The sequence below is a fragment of the Fringilla coelebs genome (genome assembly GCF_963513975.1).
Source record: "Fringilla coelebs genome assembly, chromosome: 1".
Classification (NCBI taxonomy): Eukaryota; Metazoa; Chordata; class Aves; order Passeriformes; family Fringillidae; genus Fringilla; species Fringilla coelebs.
Window position 1 is genome coordinate 88,618,978 of NC_140028.1, and position 18,051 is coordinate 88,637,028.

General features: G+C 42.8%; 1 protein-coding gene across 1 annotated transcript in view; it reads right to left on the reverse strand.

Moving 5' to 3' along the window:
- Window positions 1-11,671, reverse strand: part of ADTRP (androgen dependent TFPI regulating protein) — a gene marked incomplete at both ends in the record, with an annotated part of 29,290 nt that extends 17,619 nt beyond the window's left edge. Inside the window, 3 exons of the mRNA XM_084222096.1 lie at window positions 2,733-2,834; window positions 4,215-4,349; window positions 11,519-11,671. Of these exons, the coding sequence (XP_084078222.1) occupies window positions 2,733-2,834; window positions 4,215-4,349; window positions 11,519-11,671 (390 nt within the window). The remainder of the gene's footprint in view (window positions 1-2,732; window positions 2,835-4,214; window positions 4,350-11,518) is intronic.
- Window positions 11,672-18,051: the final 6,380 nt, after the last annotated feature.

An 18,051-nucleotide genomic window follows, 5' to 3' on the forward strand; every position in this document is an offset into this window, starting at 1 on the left:
TAAGTTGAATAATACATGCACATGGTTTAATCCAAGCTGTCTCCAGCAGTTAGTCTCCTTCTGGAGAGTATCCAGATGTTGCTTGAAAAGCGATGACTGGGAAAGAAATAAACAAATTCACTTGACGAATTGGCCAGTGTATCTTTTGTCTTAGCCATCTTCCACTTCAAAAATCTTGATCAAATAAAATAATTGTGCTTGAGACATAAGTAGACTGGACTTTTTTCATCCCCAAAGGTCAAGGTTTTGTATAAAGATGGTAAAACATAATTATACCAGGCAAAGAGAAGTGGAAACTGAGGCCCAGCTTTTGGGTTAAACTCAGTAGAAAAGCAAAGAGAGAAACCTAGATAGTCTGGAATATTCGGTCTCCTTCAACTATGAGCAAAATTCCTTTCTACATTAACCATCCCATCTGCAAAACAAAATGTTTCTGTTCAGAGTGCAAAAACTTGGCTAAATTATAGTGCTCACTCTGCAACTCTGGGCTACCAGGTGGGCAACAACAGCCCTTTCATTCACTGTAAGAGCAGTTCATGTGAGGAAAAAATTGTTATTCATTTCTGCAAGGAAGGTGCTGCAGCATCACTACAAAGCCAAGGAGCTCAGTATTCCTGAAGTGGGTTTGCATGGTTATTTTTTAGGCTCACTCTCCAGTTACATAACAACATATGCTTTCCCTCTGTACAACATTAAAATAGACTGAGATTAAAAAAAAAAAAGTACTCCCACTGTGAATGATATGGCACTGATGGTTACTACTGATGCACCCATGTCTTTCTCCTCCAAAACCAGCTACATGCTGCTTCAATCTGCCATGAAATGCCTGTAATCTCAAACCCATAATGTAACAGCAATATGCAAGGAAAGGAACCCAAAGAAAAAGTGTCTGCTTAGCAATCAGAACTTCCCCTAAAGTGTCCCTGGGTCTCCTTAGTGTCTCCAGCAGATATTCTGTGTTGGAAGAAGGAAATGCCTCAGCTAAGCCTGAAGGCACCTGTTGGACGGTGTTCTAAAACACAAGGATTGTCAATAGCAGGGATCAGTCTATGCTGGTGGCAGATGTTTTATGCTTGATAGTGACTGGAAGGAAAATTTCCTACCCAGGAACTGTCAAGCACAAGATGCCTGCAGTGTATTAAGAGATTTAGAAATAAAATATCAGGTTGTGATAGAGATTTGCTTTATGTGAAGATTCTCTCTCGTCAAAATAATTTTCAGGAAGAATTGGTTTTTCTTTTTTAACACCTGTTTTTGACACTTCTGATACAGAAAAGCTTTTTGTTGTAGTCAAAATGACTCTGTTATGAAATGTAGATGTAAAGTAAGGTAAGGTAAGAAGATGTTATAACTGATATGTTTGAGGGGTTCCTGCAAAGAGTTCTTGCACATGAAATAAAAATGTATGCCCTAACACCTCTCAACCATCTGATGTCATAAACAAATGTGGAAATGGAAAGGGCAAATTCTCAGCTGTGAGCCAGGATTAAAACAAGCAGCAAAGCCTATCTTCTCTGAGCTTCACTTTGTGCTACTCCTCCCTTCCCCCTTGCTCAGCACCTCCACCACTGTGAGGATTTTAAACCATTGCCCATACTAAATCCTGGACCTGAAACCAGCATGATGCTGAGGACATGAAGAATCTTTCATTTTGGTGGTTGATAGTTTTCAGAAAGAGCAGAGCCCTTTTGCACCTGTGCAGGCATTTGGACAGCCACAGAAAGATCCTGGTGGAAATGAATTGGTGGACAGAGAGCAGGTGATGAGGTTAAAAGTGCATGGTGGCTGTGGTTCACCACTCGGGTATCAGCAATGCGGACATGCCTCTGTGTGTTTGGATTCCAGTCACACAACTCTGAATGCACCTGTCTAAATCAAGGGGCTGCTCAAACCTTGAGCTGTCCTCAGCCAGACACCCCAAACCCTCCCAGATTTACCTTCAACACTCACTGGGTATATCCACTGCAGTGCATGGCAAGTTCTTAAGAAATTAAGTCTGGAGAGAAATGAGTCTTCTATGTGATTATTTCATACTTTTTGGCTTCTCTGATTCAGCCTAGAGCTGAACCTCTCCCTTCTCTCCCACTTCCCATTCGTCCCACGAGGCCTCCCTGACCTTGCAATCCACCCACAGTTTCCATGTTACTGTCAGCCTCCTTTCACTTGACTGATGAGAAATATGTGATTATTCAACACATCATAAAAACGGCCAGAGCAAATGAAGGAGAAATCTGGAAAGTATTTATAGAAAATCTGTAAACAATCATTGCAATCCAGCTATTCAAAGCTGTGCACACATTAGCTTATTAGCTGCAGAGCTGTCAGATTCTCTTTTGTTATTTCACCTTTTTTAAAAATTAAGGGCTGCTTGGTTGCATTCACAGCCATTTTGTATTTCAGAGACTTCTGTTAGCAGACACAATTTCTTTTTTGAGCTACAATAAGTGAGATTTTCTTTCCTTATGACTACACATCATTTCATTGACTTCAGAGGTTTGACAAGCACCGATTAACTGACGTTCCTTGTGTGCTAAAAGGCTTCTTGAGGCAGCTTCAAGCACATCCATCTGATTGCTGCGTACAGCTCAACATCAGATTCAGATAAGAAGGAAGGAGGAGGTGAGAACGGAAAAGCTGTGAAGCTCTTCTGGAAAACAGCACAAGGCAGTGGTGGGGCACACGTTGCAAAGTCTCCCTTTTCTCTGCAAGAGGCTGAGGCGTTTCTTACTCACCATAGCATGATTTAACCAGAGTGGGATGACTCCATCAAGGCTTTTGGGGTAAACCAGCTCTCGGTTGTAGGTATACAGTGTCCAAAAGGATATACACACAAACTGGAACCAAAATGCAAAATGAAAGAAATTTAAAAATGGAAGACAAACATAACTGATAGGATTTGGTTAGTGCTTTCATTTCTGAGAAGGCAAAATGTCTCCATGCTTTTTTTACAGGAAAAATGATGACACTGCCAGATAAACTCATGTTATCTCACATTTACTCAGAGATGCAGTGTTCTGTGTTGATACTGAGAGAAAAAAAAACCCTGCTTTATAAACTGCCAACACTGACATTTTCTGTGGAATCTGAGATTAGCTGCTCCTTTTTTTTTTTTTTTTTCCTCTTTCCCTTTCCCTTTGCAGATGGGATCTTTTGATGGTCAAGTAGTTCTCCCCAAGAGACTGTCTGATAAGGCAGTTCACATAAACTTACCCTTTACCTTCACATCTCATAAGCCTAATTCCTAAACTGCAGGTGAAAGCTGCACACTGTGGGCACTCATTTTTTTCCCCAATAGATCAGGAATTACAGTGGGACAACTTAACTGGAGAAAATGATCCCTGGTATCAGTTACTGATACCTGGGAGCTGATCTGCAATTTTTGGCCCAGCTTTGTATTTGAGCACACTTTTGTGCTTGGGGCTAGAAATCAGGGATGTGAGATGCTGGAAGAGTGAGCCTGTGCCACAGTCCTGCGGGCATGGGGAGGATGCCTGGCAGGATATGAGAGCAGCATAGTGAACACTCTGACTCCATCCCTGGCAGGGCTTTTTTACGGAGCCAGCTAGCTGAGCTGCTTGTGGACCATGTTTAAGCAGTGTTTCTCAGCCCTCTGAGATTCAGTGGTGGCTGCAGGCATCACTCTCACAGAGCATACCTACATGTATAAATAACCCATCAGTTCCTGTCCAACCCACGGCATTTTGATAAACAGCATTGTCTGTGAGGGAGTAGGTGATCCACGATGAATCTGACGTAGGCTGTGACTATAATTATTTTCTCCGTGAGTCTGTTTCTCTCCAGTGCTTATTTAAAGTTACTCTGGCATCAAAGAAGGAGATCTGAGATTTTGCTGCCTCTTAGGTACCCTCTTGTGTCCTCCTGACCTGTGCTGCCCTTTAGAGAAAAGCCCTAAGTTGATAAATCCACAGCTATTTGGACCATGAGATTAACAGAGAGGTTACACCTCATTCACCCTTTGGGGTCAATCTGTGTCCACTTGAGGACAGCAACCCTCATGTTTGTGCAAGAGGCTTTGCTCTCAACCATGACAGGTTCAGCATTGTTTCTTCTTCTAAATGGTCCAAGTCCATTCCAAATTCAATGGTAAAAGAATTTTACCTTAGTTCTTATTTCATATGCATACTTTTGGTACTGTACACCCTTAATCATTTATGCAAACGCTATTTTCACATACAGAGACAAAGGGTACTTACTGTGGACACTGGGAAAGCCAGGACACTGAAAAGAAGGTCTCTGCTGGAAATTATGCACTTAGCACATCGCAGTTTCTTAATTAGTCTCAACACATCAGCCAGGAAGGACACCCCATAGAAGACAGCCTGCAAAACCTAAAGTAATTACACCTAATGAGGGAAACTCATCCAGCTTTCATTAGCATGTTCCTCAATGAAATCTGTTCTTGCTCTTCAGGGAGCTGTTTTGTTCATGAGCTGCAAGCCTGTGTGAGGGAAATAGCTGTTGGCTAAATCTCTTTTACTAACCCAAACTGATTAAATAAAGTTGAACAGGAGAAAACTTTAAAAATATCCCAGTTAATAGATTAAACAGAGATGTGTGATGGGATTCAGATGGGTGAAGTGAAGGGACATGTTGAAAGCCAGCTCCACCACACTTCTTATGTTAATGGCTGACCACTGGATATATCTGAGCAGGAGAGAAAAAATTATGCCAGGGCATTCTTCCTGTAAAGCAATTGCTAGATAGCTTTTCCACTATTTAGCCAACAGGTTCTTCTTTCTAGGGACTCACAGTACAATTGATGTCAGTGCCAAGTAGCGCAAAAGGATCTAAGGTGAGAATTAAGTGCAGAAGTTACAAAAACTCTTTTGCTGAACTCAAAGGGATTCAAGAAAGGATTTCAAGTGCTTAGAAGCAAAGATCCAGACGTCACCAACTAAAAATTAAGTTTTACTTAAGTTTAAATGAAACAATTTATAACTAATGAATTTTGGGACTGGGAGGTTGTGTTTTGAAGTCTTTTTCCTTCTTTCTTTAAATCATTTATAGGTAGTGAGGGTGGGATTTTTTTTTTGAGGAGGACACTAGGAGGATTTGGTAAAGAATTAGATACATGCACAGTGACAAAACAGAATTCCCCAAATTCTGTGTAAAATTGTCATATTACTGTGGTTTAAACCAATATTGTTTTTCTAATTGCTCCATTTTCTCTCCTAATACTCCACAGCAGATGAAGATGAACCAGATTTGTCAGACACACAAAGGCAGAATAGAACCTTGCAGAAAAATACTTCTCCCACTGTCTTGCATTTAACACCAAGTCAGTTCAGTTCACGTTACTCATGGGGTGACCTCTTCTTTTTCAGGCTAGATTGTCACAATATGGGAAATGCAGCCTACTGCAAACACTGGATCAGCTAGTGATGCTTAAATGGAAAGAGGGCTGCAGCTTTCAGGATGAGATCTCTTTTGCCATGATCTTACTCTGACTCAGATATTTATTTAGAGCAACGTCTCTGAAGTTGTGGCTGGTTATTTCATCAGTTTCTGAAGAAGATGAAAAGGGTGGTGCTTGGGAGGGGACAGAATTAGTGCAACATTTTTCCATCAGAAATTCCTTTATTATCAAAATATATGAGGGGAGGAGGAGACTATGATTTCACCATGCCTGTTGTCAAACAAGGGCTTCTGCAAGCTTTAGTTTCCAGAGACTGAGTCTTCCTGGGCAACAAAATTACTACAGTTTACACTTATCTGCAACCATCCCCAAACATTTTGTTTCTTCCCAGCACAGGGAAAAGATACAGTCTTCCTTCCCTATCCTTTCGGCAGCCCAGAGAGCCATGACAGTAGGTACCACTGTTGGATTGTCCCTCTCCCTCCACCGCAGGGCAGGTAGGGAGGTGCTGACACAGGCTGGGTAAGTGGCTCAGGGTCATCCAGGACCCGGTATCAGAGGCTGTACATCACCCAGTTCAGCTGCAAAGCCACAGATTTCCTATCAAGGCCTAGGGTGAACAGACATATCTTTACACAACCAAGCAGCTTCACCAGAACCCACACAGGTTTTGGTTCAGTTCTGAGGCACCCAAAGCAGCTCTTTAGAGTGTGATTTTCCCTCCCCATGATCACAATTAGCAGGCACTTTTTCAGTCAGTAGGGATTCAGCCCTCCAAGTCATGGGTCTGGTTCAGTAAAGTCCACACTTGTGTGCAGTGTACTTAAACACAGGTTCAGCCCAAATCCTTGTCCCAATCCTTGGCCTCAGCAACACACCAATACCGAGTCCTCGAAGAGCTAAGAAAAGCCTGGTAATAAACAGAAGCTCTTGTTACACCCTGTAGAGTCAGCAGTAACTTTCTGTAAAAGGCATGAAAAATGAACGCGAGGGTGGTGACAGTCCAGTGACACATGGTGACTAATTGCCAATAAAGCAATTAGGGAGAAGCCTGGTTCCCAGAGGATGGGGCTATTATTATCTTGTTCATGGTCAGCCTTACATTAATCATGGGACAGGGATAGGCTGCTTCTTTCCCCACTTCAAAATTAACTAAAATAAACATTACTGAAAAGAAACAGTTCCAAAACAGCCACATTCTCAGCCTGGTAAATATTCTGTTATACACAGGGGAGGACAATGTTATCTTCTGTATGGAAAATTCTTATCTGAATGTGTAACCTGACCCATTTCTCCCGCTAAACATGGAGAAGAACAACTCCTGAAGAAGTTTGAACTCAGCCTCAGGAGCCTGGATTTGTGCTGCTGTAACTCTACCCTTGTTTGTCACCATAGTTTCAAAGGTGTTTCAGACAATTTAGTGATCCCCCTGTATTTCCAAGAGCAATGGAAGGTTATACAAGTAATTTTCAAACCAGAAAACTGAACTTAGCTAGGATCATCCCCAGCACCATGCAGTCTGGCATTGTGCACCCCCAGTAGATTAAAATCCAAGCTCCAAAACCACTGGGGTTATTCTTGTAAGAAAGGTGCATCCAAATCTTGTAGCCCTGCATTAAAGGGAAAATGTTGACATAAAAAAAAATAAATATGTGAAAACATCAAATTATTCCAGATGTCCTGTGAATTTCCCAAGCAGCAGTGCTGGCACTCACAAATCCATTGCAGGCACTCATGGAATATAAATCCACTGGCTGTAAATAGAAAGGATTCCCTAAAGTGTTCCCACACGAACAGAAGGAAGACTGGAAGCATTCAGAAAGCTAATGATTAACCCAAAGAGGAGAATATGGATATGATTATCCCTGCTGGAGAGAGGCTGCTTTCCCCTCTAGACCCTGTGGAGTTCCATGGTGCTGGGTGCTATAGAAACATTCAATTTGGCCAGATCAATTTTCCAAACTGAGACTCACAGTGACAAAGACAAAGCTCAGTTTTTATCTGGTGCAGTGATCAAAAGGGTGTTTCTGTTTAAGTAACCTGACATGATTTACTTTTGTGTATAAGATCTTGCCATATGTGTATATTGAAATCTCCAACTAGTACAAATAAATCGGGCTCCAAGCTCTGCCCTTTAGGGAGGGATAAATCCAATACTCTGAGCAAGTTATTAGACATAAAAGTCAACATTTAGTGTAGACACACATCCATTCACATGATAGTGTCTTGGAAAATATCTTTACTAAATACTGGGCCTATTGTGAAATAAATACAAAGCAGCTTTCAGGACAATTGAAAAGTATGTCCATTATGAAAGACAAAAGTATAAGGAATAAACTGGGGCAGGAACACAAGTAATAGTTTTTAAAGGTGCAGTGTGTTCATTATGCAGTGATTTACTAATGGATTTAGAACAATGAGCAGATTTTTATGAGCTCAGATATTTCAGGCAATGAACGATTCTGCCTGCACTGTTTTGTGTCACAGATGAATGAAATTAATACAAAACTGATTTTATCTGTCATTTCTGCCTCTTCAATAATGGGTCAATGAACCTCTGATACAAAGCCCACTTATCCTTTCTTTCCCCTAACAAAAATATTTCCTAACTGAATCTTGATTGCTATGATCATTAAGAAGATGAATCTGAAGCAATGTCAGAGATGTAGCTCTCTTGGGAAAGCCACATGACTAGTAAGGAATTGAATGAGGTGCTAAAAGAGGGTCATGCCTAGAAGGAATTCTTCCAGCATCTCTCCAGAAAAATGGGAGACAAGCAGCATTTCCATCTCCAGAAAATGTTAGTTTTCCCGGTATTTCTATTTCAGATCACAGTGAGGCAGCCAGAGCAGCTTTCCATAGAAAGAAAATTTAAAATGCTATTCCAAAGAAATAAGGGAAATTTTGGAGGGAAAGTTTCCAAGTGATTCAGACAGGCAGTGCCAGAAGGCAGGCAATCCCAGTCTGGCAGGACACAGGCAGAAGAGCTGGACAAAGGCTGTCTCTGTGTTCCTGGCTCTGGGGAAGCCTCCAAGGCGCTGCCCAGGCCTGCCCAGCACAGCAGATCCACTGAACCAGAACAGCCCAGTGTGAAGCTTTTGCCAGCTCTTCTTCCCACAGCCATAACTCCCACATCCCCAGGTGTTTTCTAGGGCTGTGTCCAGACTGACTGAAATTCAGTGCGTTGGATGTGCACCCAATGGACAAGTGTGGTTGACAGGCACCTCTTGTTCCTCGATGTTCCTCAGCAACAACAGGCAGTGGCTTAATGCCAGACCATGGGATGAGTCCTTTAAGTCCAGTGGAGCCCCACAGAGAGCACCACAGCATGTGGGACATGTCTTCTCACACTCTTCCTCTCTTATACAGCAGCTCAAGAACCTTTTGCAACCTTTTTGCTGCTGCTTTACCAAAAAATTCTACCCAGTTCAGCAGGAGAAGGGTGGGGACAGCATTTCTTTCCCTAAGCCTCTTCATTTTTTGGCAATCCTTTCTTGAAATAAATAAATCTCTGAAGGAGAAGGACTACCATCCATGAAGGAGTCATTTTGCACACCCTTTCCCATTGCCACATTTTCTACATGAGACAGGCAATATCTTCAGCCCAAACTGTTTCTTTTTTGGCTGGCAGCTACATTTTAGCATTTGGATCAGACCAATGAGTGGTTAAAATTTGGGAGTCAAAGGACTGGGGAAGTGGAGTAAGAGCCCTCACTCATGGAGATTTAATAAAACCTGATCAACAGATCTGTAAATGAACTGGTAAAGGGAGCAAATACTGAAGTGGTACACTTTCATGAATCTGATGGGGTTTTTTTCTCTGTCAAAGTGACCTGACTGTAAAATTGCTGAAGAACCTCAGGATAGTGAGTGCCTGAGTGATCAAACAGTAGGCAAAAATCAGTGCTGATAAGTGCAATGTAAAGCATTTCAGAAAAAATTAAAAAGCAGCTTCAATTGTGTATTTTTCAACAGTGGGTTCTATATTAGCTGTCACCATCCAGTAAAAAAATATTAGTCTCAGTGTGGATTGCTCTCTCAAATTGCTGTCTGCTTGCCTACCAGTGATCAAAACAAACAAAGAGAGAGTTAAGAGCAGTCAAGAAGAATTAAACTACGAAAAAGGAAACACCTTTAGGCCACTGTATAAACCAATATATGCTCATAACTTGACCACTGCAGCCTGCTCCACCTACTCCCTCCTGAAACTTGAAAAACTGCTGCAAAGGGTGACATGGATGCTTTAATGAGAAGCAACCGTTTGTGAAGAGAAATGAAAAAGGTTTGGACTTCCGGCCTGCAGAAAACAGTAACTGAGGGGATAATCTAATGCCACTAATGAGTGGCAAAGAAAACGTGAACAGGGATGGATGATTAAATTACAACACAGAAATAATGAGGCATCCAGCTCGTCAAGGAAGCAGGTTTACACCAACAAAATGAACTGCTCTTTCACACAAGGCACACTTGCCTCATGGCACAGAGGATAGGGAAAGTACCAGAAGGCTGAAAGGCATGTTTTTCCTTTAGATAGATGAAAGGAAGGCTTTGAATGGATATTAGCTTCCTTAGCCTGGATTTGTTTTTTGGCTGGCTATGCTAGTGGGACAGTAAAGCTATGGAAACTTCAGTTCACGCTTGTACATCCTCTTGCCTTGTGCAGCCTTTCCCTGACCATCCACTGCTGGTCACTAAAGGAAGCTGGATGACAATTTCAGTGAGTATTTCTTCATCCCAAAATACTGGGAGATTGGTTACTTGCTTAGTCCTTTTGATCTCATGCTTTAGAGCTGGGTGGTAAATCTCATTATAATGGTGCCAGGGGATGGGGGTGGAGATGCTGTTTTGCCTGAAAGTATGGGTGGTGTTTTAGTGGGGTCAGCTCTTCCCCCAAAATGGCAATACCGGTAAACAGGCACCATCACAATTAGCAGTACAAATGCCACCCGACTGCAGGGATATGTATGTGTCCTCATCCTTCCACAGCTGGCTTGGCCACTGTGGAGAGGGCTGGGGCTACCAGAATCCCTGAGTTTTTGTGGTCACTTCACTTGCCATTCACTGCCTCTTGGTTGCAAATGTTTCACAGAGTCACAGACTGCTTGAGGATGGAAGAGAACCAAATTCCCCACCTCCCTGAAGGTTTCCAAAAGCCCCACTTGGAGCTGGGGAGCCTTTAGCCTTCCACTGAACTCCAACACAGGATGTCTCCTTCTGAAGGGAAAAAGTCGAGACAAATATGCCCCAGACCAGACATCTCACTGATATTTAACTCTGATGGTCACACAGAATGGATGAAAGGGTACGGAGGTCCCTGTGGTCATACCTCAAGTTAGCAAGTGTGCCTGAAATTTTTCCCTCATAGGAAACCTCTCCACAAGCCTGGTTTTTCCACCCCACCAGCACTACTTCCCCAAGCTGCTGATGAATGCCTTGGACTCTGAACAAGCCTTCTCCCCTGGGTATCTCATGCACTTTCACTTTGAATTTCTATCCTGTGAAATGATAGCACATTAGAAGAACCAGAACACATTACAGTCCCTCTTTTTCTGTGTGCTTTTAGGAAATGTGCAACCAGTTGAAAGCACTGCTGAAACTCATGTAATAATATCACAAGCACCTCTCTCCACAGGCTGGAATTTCTTTCCCTTGTGTTCTCAACTGATTGTCAAATGAAGCAGGTACTCTGAATGGCTAAATTAGCATGGTGCTCTGCTTTGTTTCACTTTTCCTGTAATTTAGAGGACATAAGAGCCTATTTAAAAAATTGAAATAAAACTCCAAGCAGTGTTGAAATGTTTTGAATCAAAGGTTAGAAAACAGGCACCAAACTTGTATGTGTCCTGGCAGGACATACCCCCACTTTTCTGTCCTTCTCCTTGCTGACAATGTCTCTTTTACAAGGAGGCAGCTAGCTTTGAAGTACTTTCTGAAAACCAAGCATCTCACCAGTCAATATTCTTTCTGCATAATACATTTCACAGCACAAGCACAGATCCCTCCTTAGTTTCCTTTGGGGTAAAAACCACCAAAGGAAGCAGTTTAACAGCAGCAAATACACCAGCTGCATATGTCTTGAGGTGCAGATGGCAGACAAACAAACAGACATATTGGTATCACTGTACAACAGGATTTGCTTACCAGATTGAGGACTGTCAAATATTTCCACTGCCCACCATAAAGGAACACTTCAGATGGCCGCTCCTCTGTTTTTACGTGTGAGATGGAATAGGCAACGAAAAAGTACCAGACAAAAGCAAGGCAGTGGTACGTGGCGAGAGTAGAGATTTCCATGCTTCAGCCAAGAGCAACTGACAGCTGCTCTGAAAGCAGCTTTTCTCTTAAGGTGCTCAGTGCATGGGATAAGGCAAGGCAGGAGGGTTTACTTCAGAGCAGTCTCGGGACACGATGCTACTTTGCTCTAGTCAAAAGGAAAAATCACCAGGCTGTGAACTTTGCTTCTATTTGTTTCCCTTTTTACTTTACAGATAGGCTGGGGGGTGGGGGTGATGAGAAGAATAGGCTTATTCCCCGGATTTAAATGCCTTGCTCAAGATTACCAAAGATTAGTTGCAGAGTTACATAAGTTTTGGGTTGGGTTATTCTTTTGCAAAAGTGGGGGGGAGTTTTGCTGCTGGTTTTGTGTAACAGGCTGTCATGTGTCGGGTAGAGAGTGAAAACAAGTGGCATTTTCCTCACTTGTAGCTGTGCGCGCAGCCATGTCTCCAGCTCAGCTTGGGATGCCTCTGTGACTGTTTTTGCCTTGTGCCAAAGAAAGAAGTGGGAAATGTACGGGCCTGTGAAAGAAAAACCTACTTGATTTGTTGATAAGCTATGGAAGTGGCAAGGAAGCTGACAGGATTCATAGGCGAAGGTCCTCGGGGCTGAAAATCCCTCTGGCTGTTAACTTTTTTTTTTTGTGGGAAAAGGCTCTGCCACCTTTATGCTGCTTCCAGCAGCTGGAATTCATCACAGCTGTGCATGGCAGGTTGGACAAACCCTGAGTCACTCTGAAGCTCTGGCAAGGATGGAGACAACAGGTCAAAGGCCTTGGGTGACAAGCAGGAAGTGTTGAAGAGCCTGTCTTGCCTCTCTGCTTCTTTATTTGCTGCCATTCACCTTCAGACAGCCCCTTTTCCCTGGCACAACATCATTGCATCATCAGGGCTGAGAAGAAGAGAAGAACCAATACAAAATTACCCTAAAATGAAGCAAACAAAAACATTCCTGTGAGAATGGCTGCTTTTCCCTCTCCTGCCTCACCAAGCAATCCCAACTAGCACTGGAAAACACACACAGCATTTCCTAGAGTCTTCATAACTGCTGTGCTCTCAGCAGTAATTGCCACCTGAGTGTTTCACAGGGGCCTTGATGGGGAGCAGGTATCACGCCCCAGCCCACAGCTGGAGCTTCCTCATGCAGGATAGGGAGGCAGCACGCTCTTCCTGCCCCCACAGACACTTCCCCATGAGCTCAGCTTTGGCCAAACAGACTGCATTAAGAGATCTCCTTTTCCTCCCCTTTTAACTGGCTTGCAGACGGCATTGAGCAATCTGCTGTGTTTTGGTTTGGTTTGTTTTTATCTGGCTTTTTTTCCCCCTCCTACTAGATGCAAGGCTCCATGTGGGATAATTTCCTATGAACTCAGACAGCAATGTGCCTGCATGTTGGGAAACAGACCTCGAGCTAAGGCACTTCAGTATTCTCCTGTGTTTCATTGACTTCTCCCCTAATTCAGATAGCCCGCATCCAGATCCCGCAGGCATTCCAGCCACCACAATCCCAGTGAATTATTGCTGCCTCACTTATGAAAAATAAAGACGTAGAGCCTTCTGTGGTTGCTTGAGGTTGGAAGAGAAAACTCCCTGCCAGGAAAAAAAAAAAAAAAGAAAACAGGATGAGATTATGTTTTTTTTATGGTTTTTTGGACTCTGACAATGTCACCAGTCTTTTCATAGAATCACAGAATCCTAGAATTATTTGGGTAGGAAGGGACCTTATAGATCCTCTAGTTCCAGGTCCCCTGTCATAGGAAAGTACGTCTTCCAATCTTCCATCAGAGCTGGTTGCTCAAAGCCCCATCCAACCTGGCCTTTAACACTTGAAGAGATGGGGCATCCACAACTTCTCTGGGCAGCCTGTTCCAGTACCTCACCACCAGCGAAGAATTTCTTCCTAATATCTAAGTTAAACCCATCCTCTGTCAGTTTAAAGCCATTCCCCTTGTCCTGTCACCAAATGCCCTTGTAAGAAGTTCCTCTCCAGTTCTATTGCAGAACCCCCTTTAGGCACTGAAGGCTGCTCTAAGATCTCCCTGGAGCCTTCTCTTCTCCAGGCTGAAAAACCCCAGCTCCCTCAGCCTGTCTTCATAGGAGAGGTGCTCCAGCCCTCTGAGCATCATTGTGGCTTTCTCTGGACTTGCTACAACAGGTCCATGTCCTTCTTACAAACAGAGCTGAAGGGGACTACTACAGGTGGGGTCTCATGAGGGTGGCATAGGGGGGCAGAATCACTTTCTTTGACCTGACTGCCACGCTACTTTTTATGCAGCCCAGGATGGCTTTCTGGGCTGTAAATGAACATTTCCAGGTCATGCTGAGCTTCTCGTTAACAACTCCCAGACCTTTTGGGGCTGCTCTTAATCCATTCTCCCCAGCCTGTATTTGTGCTTGGGATTGCCCTGACCCAGATGCAGCACCTTGCAGTTGGCCTTGTTGAATTTTATGTGGTTCACACAGGCCCCTTTTCCAGCCTGGCCAGGTCCCTCTGGATGCCATCCCTTCCCATCAGTGTGCTGACTGCATCTCACAGCTGGGTGTCACCAGCAAACTTGCTGAGGGTGCACTCAATCCCACTGTCCGTGTCACTGACAGAGATGTTAAGTAGCACTGTCTTGATGCTTTAGGAATGCCACTTCCACTGCTTTCCACTTGGACATTGAGCTGTAGACCACAGCTCTTTCAGTGCAACTATTCAGTCAATTCCTTCTCCACTGAGTGGTGCCTCTGTCAAATTTGTGTCTCTCCGGTTTAGCAACAAGGATGATGTCATGTGGGACAGTGTCAAATGCTTTGCTCATGTCTTAGAAAATTTAGCAGAAAAGGGTTTTTATTTGCCTTTACAGAATTTCTGGGTAGGGGCAGTGCCGTTATGAGCTGCTTTTCTGTGTCTAGACTCATGCCTGTGACAAAAGACAGGAAGAGAATAGGACACTGGCACAGAAGGGTCTTTTTTATTAATAGCTTGCATACCAAAGTCACCAGGCAGTCAGCTCTTTTAACAAGTCATCTTCACACCAGTCTTTCTGAGATTGAGTGCAGCTTAAGAAATGGGAAGGCTGAGCATTCTGATCAGTAGGTGCCTGAATGCATGCAAATGAATGTAAATGTATGCAAAATGGCAAGGTGTGTTTTTTCTTTTCTGGAGGATTTTGGCCAGTATGGCTGGGAAGGTGTCAAGTGCGGTGACAGTTTTCTGATGTGGACATCTGTCCCTCAGACTGAGACCATCTGCTTTGTTTTCCCATATACAAGAAGGAAGATACATTCCCTTCAGCCTAGCTAAGGGATACAATTTGGATGCAGAAACATTGCAAAGAAAGCATGAGCACCAAATAGGATCTGAAATCCAACACTCCACACTTCATGGAGTCTTTCTGATTTCACAGCCAGCGTGATGTAGCAAGCAAATGCACAGGAAAGGTCATACCTTATGTCATCTCTCCATGGGTCTGAACATCAACTGAAGGTTCAGTGGAAGAGGGGATTCGGCCCAAATCTTTTTGCAGTGAGTGGAAAAAGGAAGAAGGCACACACTGTGGTGCAGCAGATGTGCTGCTGCAGATCTAGTGGGACTGTTTAGGGAAACACCATTTTCCATCTGCTTGGTACCACACCCCAGCTTGCATCTGCCTCTCCCCTGGAGCTGAGCCACATTCACACACTCTGACAATGCTCCCAATCCACTTCAGGGGCTCATCTGATTTGTGCAGCAATAGCTGACTTTGTGCTGAAGCAAACTGGGAGCTCCCACTTAGTTCATTAACATGGTTCAACTGAAGGATAGAACAAGTAACCGGAGGCATAAATCCAGTTTATGTCCACAGAATGTCCTCTGCTCATTCCCAATTCTATGAGAGTGACTTAGGCCAGCTTGCTTGGCCGCACCAAAATGGGTTTGACTCACTCATGCTATTAGTATGGTTCAGGTACAGAGGTGACAGCAAACAGTGTGAAGTGGCAATATAATTGTGTGTCTACACTGATGGGCATGGTATTTCCAGGCCATCGAGCAGCCCCCAGTTATGTCAATCATTATCATAATTGCGTTTAATTACCACCTCAACCTGCGCTAATGAAGCAGCTGATAGAAACAAATATTCTTGCTTCCTCACTTCTGACAATTCGTTTAAAGACCAGATAAGTGCCTTTCATATCTTCTTCAGTATTTTTACACTGGCAAGGCTTCCTCCCTGCCATGGCAGCATCCAGTGATGGCAAAACAAGCGAGAGCAAGGCAGGAAATTACTGTCAGGTGAACAGCAGTTAGGATCAAATGATAGGAACAGATTCAAAGCCATGCAAAAGCCTAGGAAAGGTTTGGGGACTTAAAAAACCCCATATTTGTGCTTAGCTCTCCTTCCTAGGCACCATCTAAGAACAAGAGACTGGTACAGAAGGAGGTCTTGCTTCTGCCAGAGTGATTTTATAAGGTGGAAAAACCACAAGGAGCTGGGCAAGTATATATTTATTCTAGTTTTTTGATGCATATTTCTGTCCTTGATGCAGTTCTGCTTTTCACACGTAGATTGCCTAGTTTGGTTGTTTTCAATGTACTGCCGTTGTCAGCTGGCTTGCATTAGGGGCAGCATCCCTTGCAAGGGGGCCCTGGGCTGTTCTTGTGCAGCATCCTCTGTGCAGAATGTGAATGTGTCTGGGGGCTCTGCTTCCCTCCTTCTGGCTCAGTTGCAAGTAGGGCAGGGCTCTGTGTGGAAGATGTGTTTTCTGACAAGCCCTGTCTGAGAAAGCTTTTTAGCATGTAGTGTGAGGAGTGTGAGGCTGCCTGAGCTCTGTGTCCTCAGGGACATCTATGATAACAATTCATTCTATGACAGACCCAATGTATGAAATGAAACATAATTGACAAAATTGCCAGCTCGGCATAGCCTGCTCCAGGCATCATCCAATCCTGAGGCAAAATGATATAGTTGGTGTAATTCACAAGACTTAATTCTCTCTGGTTTTATTTGTCTTGGGCTTTGGTAGCTTCTGGGAGTTCTGGCTGAGTTAACTTTTCTTCGCAGCAGTGCAAGTAACAAGTGTAAAAATATTTTAACTTCTAATAAAAGCTGAGGGCTTTGCCCAGCAATGCAGCAGTGACAGCAACAAGTAATGAAGATTGATTAAAAATATCCTGAAAGAATTCACTACAAATCTTAGAATAAGCACTGCTGCAACATCTACCTAATGTGTGTGGCAAGCTGGAAAATTTTACAGTTCTTAGACAGCTTATGCATCCTCCTGCATGCACCTCTCCTCTCTCTCTTGTGTAAGATTAATATTTTTAATATGTATTTTTAAGGAGAAGGCAGGAAATGGCTTCCCTCATCTCAAAATCTTTGTTCTGAATTGAATAAAAAGGTTGTTCCAAAAAGCCAAAATTCAGAGGGATTTCTCAGTCCCAAAGGGATGACTTGCGTACAAGCAGAAATTGGATTCAGTAGTTGGAAGTATTTGCTTAGATTTCAGTGTCTCCTTCTCATTGAGTTGGCTTTTAAACTGTGTGTTTATTCAGACTGCTAAATGAAATGTCACTTTGATCCAAGCCCAAAACTTCCTGTGTAACTATGATTTGACATTTCTGACTCTTTTAAATGAATAAGAATTATGACATCAATCAAAACAAAATCTTTTCAGCTAACAATTTGGATTCTAAAAGTAGATATGTTGAAATTAAGCTGCATTTTATCAGAAAAACGCTCGCCTATCTCATTATCTCCTACTCATAGGGGAAATTAGTAATTGTTTACCTTACCACCAAACCCCAAGAGTGTGTTCTTGCTTGGCAAGGTTAATATTGTTTAGAAATAAAAGGCATGTTTTTCACTTAATTTCAACAGGTTCCAAGAACTTATGCACTTTTTTTTAAAGGGACATATAAGTTGCTTCCTAATTTTACCTTTTCCCTTTTCTGTCAGAGAGGCAAAATTACTATATGACTATTTAGAAATATTGTGCACAAACAACCTGAAGTTCAGAGTGAAAAAACCACATCACAGTGTACTAGGGAAAAAATGCATACACAAAATATAACTGATTCTCAGACTCTGTCCTTCTAGACAATTTTGTTGGGCAAGCTAAGATATACATTTATAGATATATTTTTTCTTTTTTTTTTTTTTTGCTTTGGCCTCTCTAGAGGGGGGTCAAGAACTTGTCTTGTAAACAGATGTGTGTTTGATAACATACTGCATATCATGTTACTCTTAATGTGGTCTATTTATAACCATAACTAATTATTCCACATACAAGGCAATAGAGATCCAGCACTGACTCCACTAAGTGCTTGCTGAATTGGTGTCATTTATGTGCAACCATATCTTAGATAATATTGGATTATGTATTAGATAATAAGATAAAGTCCATTCTATAGTGTGTATTAGTATAGTACCTAAA